Source organism: Lepidochelys kempii, chromosome 21, assembly GCF_965140285.1.
Source record: "Lepidochelys kempii isolate rLepKem1 chromosome 21, rLepKem1.hap1, whole genome shotgun sequence".
In the NCBI taxonomy this organism is placed as follows: Eukaryota; Metazoa; Chordata; order Testudines; family Cheloniidae; genus Lepidochelys; species Lepidochelys kempii.
In genome coordinates, this window is record NC_136400.1 from 2,362,396 (window position 1) to 2,373,310 (window position 10,915).

A 10,915-nucleotide genomic window follows, 5' to 3' on the forward strand; every position below is an offset into this window, starting at 1 on the left:
GTAAGGCCTTTTCCATGCACAGAGAAGCACAGAATGACAGAAACAGCCAGAGTGGGAGAAGGAAATTAGATTGGGAGCGCAGGTTACATCCTCATCTGGACAAGGCCCCAGCGATATGAAGGCATGAGGATAGCACAGTAACATGTTTGAAAAGTCTTAGTCTAGACAAGGCTCCAGCCTTTAAAATGGGCTAGATAGATTGAGCTAAAGCATAGGTTCCTCACTAGCATTGCAGCTGTTATCCACAAATGGCCTGAAAACAGCCCTGCGTAAGTAACACACCTTTCACGCTCTGCGGGTTTTCCACATCCTGCAGACTGTGAATATGGTGCAAGAAACACATACCTCAAACGAGGCTGGGTGTCCTCTGAAAACGCTGCTCTAGGAGCTTATTTGACCCCTAAATGTGGCTATCTGGAGATTCTCAGCTAATTCTGGGAATATCAACTGGTTTTTCTGTGAATTAACTCCATGAATGCCTCTAGCCCCCACCCTTCAGCAGCTTGTACTGCTGATTGGTGGACATTCCTCAAGTAGAAATGCTTATTCATGTTGGGTCTTGAGTTATTACATCATGGCACTACAGGCTTATTTTGTGGTAACTGAAATAATTACTGTTCAGTCAGGATGAGGCTGTGATGTGGTGACGTTTATGTGATCAGTTAATCACACACTTATTTTGAAAGACAGCCCATTCGTGTGTTCCAAGTGAGGTTTTAGTGGGAGGTTAGAAACACAATCTCATAGTGTAAGGCAATTAATGACCTTAATCGTTACTTTGTTTTTTTCAAGGGGGGGGGGAGAGAATAATTTGCTCATCATGTTAAAATGGATTCAGCTTGTTAAATCCTTTCTGCCACTATGCAACAGATAATAGGCATTTTGTGTGACAAGTTCTCGTGAATGCAAAAAGATGCAAAACAGACGGGTTCTCTGATGATGCATGTGACATGACATGCATACACAGATGCCACAGTATGAGCAGAACATACTGTTTCTACTGACTTCTGACCCATTGGGTAGGTAACAAGGCACCAGGTCAAACCTCTGTCCTCGAAATTTACTAAGGGCGTGTCTACAGTTAAACCACGGTAGCAGCACGGCTGTGGCTGCCCTTTTGTAATGCTGCACTGAAGACACGCTCTCTGCTGACGGGAGGGGTTCCCCCTTCTGCATAGTCAGTCTCCCTCCCTGAGAGGCAGTAGCTAGGTCGACAGAAGAATTCTTCCATTGCTTTACACCGGGAGGTGAGGTCAGCGTAACTACATGTGGGTTTTTCACACCCCTGAGAGATGTAGTGATGCCGATGTAAGTTCTCCGTGTAAACCAGCCCTTAGGACTGAGACTGTGAGCTCTTCAGCACAGGGACCTTGTCTTTTAATATGGTGGCACAGCCTGGGGCCTGACCTTGAGTGGTATCTCTAGACAGAGTGATGTGAGAGATTGCACTGTAATGTGCTTTGGATACTTCTGAGTATCAAGGGTACACTAGTAGAGCGAGGGTTTTCGGACTTCCCGGGTTAGTGCAGTTACAAGGGCAGGCACAAACCGTATGTAAATCCTTATGTAAATGTGGAGCTGGGGATGGGTGCTCATTGTCATTATTCAAATCCAGATAAGGGTGTGCAAAATTTAGCCACAGGCTGGGACACTGGGGCAGCTGGTGGCCCAGTGCAGTTTGGCATTTCAAGGCAAACAGCAGTCGTGCTTATGGGCTGTACAGATTGGAACCTCCTTTCCCCGGGGACTCCAGGAGGGGTTGCCTTGCCTCTGTAGCGAATGCAAGGGTTGCTGTCTAGGCAGAGAGCAAAGTCACCTCCCATGAACATTGCACAGTATTTCCCTTCAGAATAGTGGTATTAGGTGCCCGGCTCTGCACTGCAGACCTGTGGATCAGTTCATGACTTGTTCTCCAGCAGCAGCAGCCATCTGTGCAGATCTAACAGACTTGTCTAAGGTGCTCTTCTTTCCACCCAACTTTAATAATCAACGTGCTTTGATTGCTATTTGTGCCCATTACTGCTCAGGGCCCTGTGTGAAATGGCTCAGTCCAGTTCTTTGTGGGCCACCATCGCAGTGGCATAGCTGTCCCCCTTGCTAGCAAGCTGGGTAGACTCAAGAACTGAACGGAGATAAAGAATGAATTACCCAGTCACCTTTGGAAAACAGGAAGTGGAAGGTGTGCTCCAGGTCAGCAAGGTGTGGTGTGGGGAGAGCGTTCAGTGCCACTGCACAGGTTACACCTGTGGTGAAGAAGAGAGTTTGTCTCTTGAATTGTCACCGTGGCACTTTTCTCATACGTTACTTTCACTCAGGGCTTCTCTACACTTGAAATGCTACAGCATAGACACTGCCTAGCTGATGGGAAGGGTTCTGTCAGCACAGGTAATACAATCCCTGGGGAGGTTAACCCAGCCGTTAACTCATCTTAACTACCTCACTCAGGGTGACCTAACTTTTTAGACCAGGCCTCAGTAGAGGGCAATAAAACTGCCTCTTGCTTATCTCTGCCTCTTGCTTAGCCCTTCCTTGTCTCTGGATTGATAAGTCTGTGTTCAAAGGCAAGGCTGGAAAGTGTTCCAGGAATAAAACCTCACTTTATCACCCAGTGTCCTGTATCCTGTATTCTCTGTCTACACTATTGATGTAGTCACTTGCCATTTCCTTGGCTCTCTGTTTACTGCTGGCCACTTGACTGAAGTCAGGCATTTGATCAGTCTTCTGGCATAGACACTGAATCTAATTTTAAGAGTTGGAATTCTTGGAGTCCTCAGTATTGAGCAGGAACCAGCTGTTTTGTATTGGAAGTGATATCTGAGACTCCATCTAAACTGGTCCAATCCTGACTATGCCTCATGTTCCTTGCCTCTTGTGCATATAGGAATCTTTGCTCATAATCTGGGAGGAGGGTAGATACTAAGCACTACCCAGCAGGTTCACTTACAGAAATCCAGAGTGATGCTGCTAGATTCCCTGTTTATTTCAGTGGCGTTACACCAGCAGGGAATTGACCAATGGTATTCTGCTTTTGCTTTCTTACCCTGTAGAGCTCATGTTTGCTGTGCCCTCCTGGCAAATGGAAGCAGTTCATAACTTCACTGTTTTACTTGAAGATCTTCTAAATCAAGACTAGTTTTAAAGGCTGGTCGGGTTTTATCCCATTACTTCATGACTCCCTTTCTCTAATTATATTACTGACCTTGCGAAAAGACCCAGAAAGATTGTGTGCAAGGGGATATAGCCAGGAAGTTGCATTTTAAAAACCTAGTGCACTGTCAGCTCTTTTTATTGACTGTTCGGACTTATAGAGTTCCCAGACTCTGGGCTCTTTCATGTGAATGTCTATAAATCCACGATGTACCCAGAATTCATAATGGGACACAAGCAATAAGCCGTGTGGGCTATCCTGATGATTGTACCCCCAAAATTTGAGACCCACTTCTCGTGCTCAGAAGGATCCAAAGCACGTTTGAAAAGCAGCAACGTGGATACGTGCAATGCTGGGAATGCTCAGGCTCGTGACAGGTGTTCTGTGCAGTGCAGTAACTTGCCTACCAGAATCTGGCTAGGCCCCTGGGCTTACTCCTGACTGGCATTGAAGTGTGCCATAAGGACTTCTGCAAGTGGTGGGGCAAAGTAACCTCTGTTACGTGCCATCAGGGAGAGGGGATCTGCAGTGCACCCTCCTCCCCCAAACCAGCCCCACACTGAGTTCTGGCATTGATGTGGAGCCCAAATCTTGGTGCTGCACTTAAATGCACAGGGCTGCATGGCCCATAAGAGAGCAGCACAAAATGAGCGATGTGTGCTGTGCCGTTGGCCTTCCTGGGGGCTGTGGCTCACCTTGCTCTTGTCTCTGCAGCAATGGCAGCCATTAGAAAGAAGCTGGTGATTGTGGGAGATGGCGCTTGTGGGAAGACCTGCCTGCTGATCGTGTTCAGCAAGGACCAGTTCCCTGAGGTCTACGTGCCGACAGTCTTTGAGAACTACATTGCTGATATCGAAGTAGATGGAAAGCAGGTAACTTTCCTGGGGGTCTTGGGCCATCTGCATTTGCCTAGCGCCTGTATTCTCAAGCCGTGGACAGTCTCTGCACGAGGGACTCTTCAGCTACAGCTGCCGTGCGCTCAGCAGATCTGCTCACTTCCCCTCCATCTGCCCGCTTCTTGCCATGCCGTCTGTCCAGTGACACAACTCATCCCCCTGTCCCAATGCTTTGGCCATGGCAGCCTGGCTCCTCAAGCCCTGTGCCAGGCATTACTGTTGAGACTATTCGAGGTCTCGGCTATTTACCGTTTTTCTCCAGTACCTCTGAGAGGAGGAAAGGCCTTTCAGCAGGGGAGGAAGAGAGAAGCAAAGACCGACAGGCTGCTTCCAGCAATGCCCTCCTCAACCCAGCATGCAGTGGCAAGCTCAGCAGGGTGGGCCCACAGACATGGATTAGGGAAGGGGCATTGCCTGGTCACCTTTAAATCTACCAGAATTAGCAAAGCAATTTAATTGTCTTAACTGAGAAAAACGGATTGCTTCCCTGCCAGAGAGAATTGCCATCATTACAGCCTGAGGCAGTTGGGGGCCGGGGGGGGGTCGTCTGGTATGCTGCTGCCTTCTTTAAATCTCTCCTTCTCTAGGTGGAACTGGCCCTTTGGGACACAGCGGGGCAGGAAGACTATGACCGGCTGCGGCCCCTCAGCTACCCAGACACAGACGTTATTCTCATGTGCTTTTCTATCGACAGCCCAGACAGTTTAGGTAGGATCACTGGGGCCAGGGGAACAAACGTGGGGTTTAGGAACTAGACTGAACTTCACTGCTGTGCACAAAGCCACTTGGTAAGTGGGTGGGTCTTGTGCTGCTGGCCCGCTGCACAGGGGTGAAGTTCACTCTAAACAGGACTATTAACAACATGTTCTTCCAAAACCATTAAGCCCAGGCTTGGATTGAGAGCGCTCTGCTTGCAGTCTGCAGAGATGAGTCTGGCCGAAAGCCTAGAATAGCCTGGAGAGGAACAGAAAAGTTCTTGTTAGCAAACAAACTCGGCACTCAGACTTAGAATGTCACGGCATCGCTCCTGCTCGGCTTCTGCAAGTCAACTCCTTCCTCGTGCAACCTCCTCAGCTGCAAAATAAATGGAGCCCTGTCCAACCTGCCCCATGCCCTCGCCGCTCATTCCTTCTGCAGCACCTGGGTGTAAACCCAAGTGGATAGAGAGGAGTCTGACACTTGACATTGTAGGTGTTGGCAGATCCAGGTATTGTCTGGCAATGTCAGGGCGAATTCCAGGGGATACTCTGTCCTGGCTTTCAGGGATAGGACCTGGGGGCCAAAATGCTTCAGCTGTTCTTGACAATGGCTGGGGCTCCTGAAGAGAGCCATGTGTCTGAGCTAGCACTAGTCACTTGCCAGGTCTTGATTTCGGCCTGGTCTCCCCTGTAGCCAAAGGGCGTATCATGCGCTCTCTGTCCTGCTCTGGGCATCAGCAAAAACCTACCCTGCTCTTATATATAGTGCGTTTGCTTATGCTGCCAGAAAGAGATCCCCGAAGATGAGGCCTGCAGTCTATCCAGAACTCCCACCAGCCCCTTCTGCAGCCTGCCTTAGGTGACTAGAGTGAAACCTGCAGGAGCAGAAGTGCAGATACCTTGTGGCACTTCTGCTCCATTCTCAGGCGCTCCATGCCCAACAAATTCCTGGCTTTCAGCAGGGTTATAGTGTCTTTTCACAGCCCACGAGAAGGCCGTAGGAAAGTGGAGCCAGGAGCACAGTTTTGCCAGCAAACCAGAGCTCCGTTGCTAAATCTAGTATCCAGTCTGGTTGTCCTGACATTGTGAAGATCTAGTCCAAACCCAGGGGAGCTGGTGCTCGTGCTGAAGAGGATCTCTCCCTCCGTAGCAATGATCTCCTGTGCTGAAGAGGACATGATTCTGCTCCTCTCCTACCTGCTGCACTGGCAATGTGTAATTCACATGCTGGCAGTGCCTTCGTTAAAGCGGATGTGTTGAGGGGAGTTCTGACTTCCATTCCTGGCTGCCTGTGGTTCTCCCTGACCCTGGATATTTTGTGGCAGATGATCTACTTTCCTTTGACGCTTCTTCATAGTAAAGAAAAAGAAATTTCTCCTGGGAAACCTGTTGTGTAACTTGTTCATGTCAACTTCAATCACTGCTAAGGCCTTGTCTACGCTCAAGAATGGCCCCAATGCAGTAACTGGTGTCGCTGCATCACTGCTGAATCGGGGCTGTTTGTGAGCATAGATAAGGCCCAAATCTTCATGCTTCCATTTCAGTAAGTTGCTGTGCTTGGCAGGCTGCAGGTTTAGGCAGAGGCTTTGAGGGAAGATAGGTGTGAGGATGTTTCCCAGAGTGCTCTCTGCTTGGTACAGTGTCTCATCAGCTGCTTGGGAGGGAGGAGGGGGGCTGGCAGTGGGACTCTCTGGACCAAGGAGGAATTGGCTGCCTTGGTGCCACTGGCAAGAGAAGTCCCCTCCTCCATGCTCATGGGTGAACAATTGTCTGTCACAGCTGTGATTACAGCTCTTGCTAAACCACCCCATTTGGCTTGCAGGCCCGTGCATGATCGTACCACATCCTGCTCAAGTGCCCTTCAGCCCTGTCCATCAGGGAGAGAGGGACTACAGTGCTCCTTTTCACAAGGAAATGGCGGCTAATTGCAAATGATGCTGTCCCTCTACCAGCTGGAATCCACACACTTGGCAATCAGACCTCATGAGTGTCTGTTCCCTTTCCCCAGCTCCTTGGCATGTTCTCGCTCTCTGAAGGCCCTTCTGTTTGCCATGTCTGTAGGGGTGTCATTAGCAATGCTGCTGGGGTTTGGGTGGAGATTTTTCTTCACGCTTTTTTCAGTGGTGTGAAGAGCAGTGTCCGCTTGAAGCTGTGATGGGGGTATAGGACCCAGCCTCTCTGCTAATGACACAGCCGTCAGGGTGTGCGGATAAGGCTCTCACTGCATCTCTGTCCTGTGCAGCTCAGCAGTACAATTTCTCCAGGAAAGAACCTAAAACATGTGCCTTTTATAACGTCGTAGGAAGGCAGCAGTGGTAGCCTGGCCTGCAAGGGGGTTGCTATGATTTTAAAAAGCCCTGTCAGCTCAGTGCAAAGTCCTTACCTGTGCCTGGCTTTTCCAGAGAACATTCCTGAGAAGTGGACTCCGGAAGTGAAACACTTCTGCCCTAATGTTCCTATCATCCTGGTCGGAAACAAGAAGGACCTACGGAACGATGAGCACACCCGGAGGGAGCTAGCGAAGATGAAGCAGGTAAAGGGGCTACATCACCTCTAGCGGCAATGCCAGCATCCCTTAAAGGAAAGTTCCACCACATCTGTGCAGACACGTTTGCTCTTCTTGCTGTGCTGCGTAGCCCCATGGCAACCGCAGTGCATCTGGGGTCAGGCATGTTCTGGGGGGTAAGTCAGGCCTGCAGCTACTTGTAACTTCCTCTTTCAGAGTGCCCTGGAGCCTCTCGTGCATTGAGGGGTAGAGGGTGGTTGCCCATTGAGAGCAGCTGCCTCTGCACGAGGCAATGGTGATCCCTGCTCCACAGTAACAGGGCAATCCCTTGGCTCAGCCCAGACTGACCTGCTGATGCCTTTCCCAGCTGCGCAGTTACTCCTGCGGAGGTTTACTGACTGCTGTTGTTGCCTTGTTAACGTTCCAGCAGAATCCCAGTCCCTGAGAGGTGCAGGATATTAAAGCATTTCCAGAGACGATCCTAGCTGCTCCTCCACAGAGGGAGGCACTCAGATAGGAGTAGTCATGGTTGTATCAGTACCTAGAGATGCGGCGCCTCTCTGACTGCATGTCTGGCCTGCTTAACTCCGCATTCTGAAGGTTTATTTTGTAATGACTCTTAGGAGCCAGTGAAGCCGGAGGAAGGGAGGGACATGGCTAACAGAATCAACGCCTTTGGATACCTCGAGTGCTCTGCCAAGACGAAGGATGGCGTGCGGGAAGTCTTTGAGATGGCCACTCGGGCCGGCTTACAAGTCAGGAAAAACAAGAAGCGTAAAGGCTGCCCACTCCTGTAAAGCGGCAATGCCCGTGAAGAAGGTGACTGCCATCTGTACTGTATCTGTCTTTTCCTGCACCCCCCCTCCCATGTGTGTGAACGGGGTACAGGATGGGAAAAGCGCTGTTAGGTCTGATGTCTAGAGAATACAATGTGGCCTGCACCCCACTGCCCAAAACCCACTACCTGAAGCACGTACGGGGAGGCATCTAGTGCTGCTTCTCTGTGCCATGCGTGGACTGTCCTCCTAAGCCGGTCCTGGGCTCTGAAGGGCCAAACGTCTTCGGCAGACACTTCTGTTTTGTATACACCATACAGTGCATTTGAGTAGCTCTCAGTGTTGTACTTCAGTCCCATTTTATACTAATCCCTCATCCCCTGTTATTGTCTGATGCTCTGTACAGATTCTCTGCAACATTTAATCTCTGCCTTCATACTGTTCCATTAGACTCTGCACAATAAGGAAGCTCTGACACAGTCTGTTCTAATCCTTGCCTGTGGGTGTGTGTTCCTGTCCTGGAATCCTGGTTGTGTTTTTCTCTCCAAGCCAAGATGTTCAGCGGCTCCAGCTCCAGGGGGGTTTGGATTCTCCCTCTGGTTAAGGTGTACAGCACACCCACCTGCATTTTGTACACAGACTCACCAAAGCAGTCTCTGTTCTGTCTGTACTCAGAGCCTTGCCCAATTCCACTAGTGCTTTGCAAGGAGCTGTGCTCTGCTGCTCTCAGAAATGCCCTCTGCTGTGCTTTCCCCTTGGACCTGCCCTGTGGTGGTGTCCTCTTACCCTCTTTAAGTAAAGTACGGCCTTGTAAAATAACCATTGGCTGGGTCGTCTTGTACATTAAAATGCATAGTTGGGAGAATAAATGCAAATTGGCATTTTAATAACCGTAACTTAGCGCTTGTGCACCATTATTCTGCCCCATGCACACAGACCTCTCGGGTCTCCTGCTCCCCTCTCCTCTAGCTTCCTGGGGATGGTCTTCATTTATCCCCGTGCCATGCAGCTGGCTTGAGGGGCTAGAGCAGGGAGTTGCCAGTCAGGACTTCTTGGTTCTTGTGGACGAAATTCAATGGTTTTGTCCATAACTTGCCTAACCTTAGGCACAGTGCTTCCTACCTCGGCCACCCTGTTTGCAAAATAAGAGTCAGAACTACTTGCTTCACAGGCTGGTGTTCATTAATGCACCCTGAGCGCCCTGCAAATGGCCTGGAGAGGGGCAAAGGCTGCCTATTGCATCTTTCAGTTTCTTTCAAGCCCTAGTTCTAATCACCCTGTTTGATTGAGGTTCCCCACCTCTGCCTTGTCAGGCCGAGGGGAGGATGCCCAGCTACAACTAAGAAGGGAGGGATGGGAGGATTCTACATCCCCTGCCAGAACAGGGGTTGAGCACTTCGGGCACGTTACGGAAACCGAACAGCTGAGCTGCTCTGGGGAGGCGAGTTCCATGATGACGAAATGCAAAAGGAAATGTCATGAGTGGTTTGGTCAGAGTGCTTATGTAAACGCTGTTCCAGGCTGGGCCATAGGAAATGGGGTGGCTCAGCTTTCTTCCCTAAGAAGCACAGTGTGTGTCTGTTCTGCACAGCTAAAAGTGGTTATCGTCTGCAACACCTCATGCTGATTCTCTGCTGGGAACTCCCCAGTACGCCAGCGGTTTCTGCAATGGGGTTTCACCCAATGCTCACATGAGATAGGGAAACCGAAATCTCTTCCCTTTTCCGCATTGGAACAAATAAAACACTTTGAAACTTTCTACAAAACTAAACTGAAAAACCAAACCCGACTTTTCGACTGATAAAAACCCTTTGGTAAAGTCAAAACATTGTTACAATTTTGACTGTTTCAAAAAGTGATTTTTAAAAAAAGAGCAGTTCCGATTTGATGTCAGTTGGGACATTTGGGCACCGTCACAACACTTCATTCTGACATTTTCTCAATAAAATTTCACCAGCAGCTGCATTCCCCCAGGCAGTCTTGTTTTTGTGAAATGGCATTTTCTGATTGAAAACCGGGCTCTTGGAACGTTCTGTCCACACTCTAGAAATGCTCCCTAGTTCCCCGACACTGAGCAGGGGGAGCAAATGCACATGTACGTTCAGGCCGGGCAAATAGACCTGGAGCATCCTGATGCTGTTGCCTGCTTTAATCGTGAGCCTGAATGTTTGGAAGATGTCAGGTTTAGAGTAGGGGATCTTTGACAGGATTTGTGGGCACCAGGACTTTGTCCTCTCTCCTCCCTCTGAGCAGAGAGAAGAAGGATGTTTGAAATGAAGAAATACCACATTGCATCATGCCCAGAACGCACCTTGGGGAACAGTACAGCCCTTTCTGTTGGCCTGTCCTGTTTGTGGCCAGCAGGAGTGGAGATAGAAAGCAGTACAAATGCCTAGTGTAAGGCAAACCTGATACCTTTGTGTGTCTGCTGCATGGGTGAATGAATGCGCTGTCAGAGCTGGGTTAGTCTCAGATAACCTCCCCTGCCCATTTGGGGGCTAATTATTTGTGAACTGTCTGAGATGAGCCTGACTACCCACCCCCCATCTGGTTTGGATGCCTGTTCCCGTAGAGCAGCATATTCCTAGTCTGCGGTGGGCCATGCACAGCTCCTCTAGGGCTTTGGGAGAAGGGGAGTTCAGGGCTGTGAGCAAAGGAAAGAGATCCTGTGCTCCCTAACTACTGCTGCTCAACATAAACATCCCATGAGCCAAAGCCTCTTACCAGCAAGGGTCTCCCCCTACAGCTGAACTGGCGCTGTGAGAGCGGTGACCAGCCTGGTGCCCATCGCAGCACACTGCAGTGGGGCTTGCTGCCCGTGGGAGGACCCGAGGTAGGCTGGTGTGGCCATGCTGGAGTCCCTGCTGTCGGTGCTGCCTAGCTCAGCTATG

General features: G+C 49.9%; 1 protein-coding gene across 4 annotated transcripts in view; it reads left to right on the forward strand.

The window, feature by feature from the left end:
* RHOC (ras homolog family member C) overlaps positions 1 to 9,993 on the forward strand; it is a 34,231-nt gene extending 24,238 nt beyond the window's left edge. For 3 of the 4 annotated variants that reach the window (XM_073320365.1, XM_073320366.1, XM_073320363.2), the window contains exons 2-5: positions 3,863 to 4,020; positions 4,632 to 4,752; positions 7,145 to 7,275; positions 7,872 to 9,993. In XM_073320365.1, coding sequence (XP_073176466.1) covers positions 3,865 to 4,020; positions 4,632 to 4,752; positions 7,145 to 7,275; positions 7,872 to 8,045 — 582 coding nt within the window. In that variant the 5' untranslated portion in view covers positions 3,863 to 3,864 and the 3' untranslated portion in view covers positions 8,046 to 9,993. The remainder of the gene's footprint in view (positions 1 to 3,862; positions 4,021 to 4,631; positions 4,753 to 7,144; positions 7,276 to 7,871) is intronic. The other variant, XM_073320364.2, reaches the window with a different exon arrangement.
* The last annotated feature ends 922 nt before the right edge of the window (positions 9,994 to 10,915 follow it).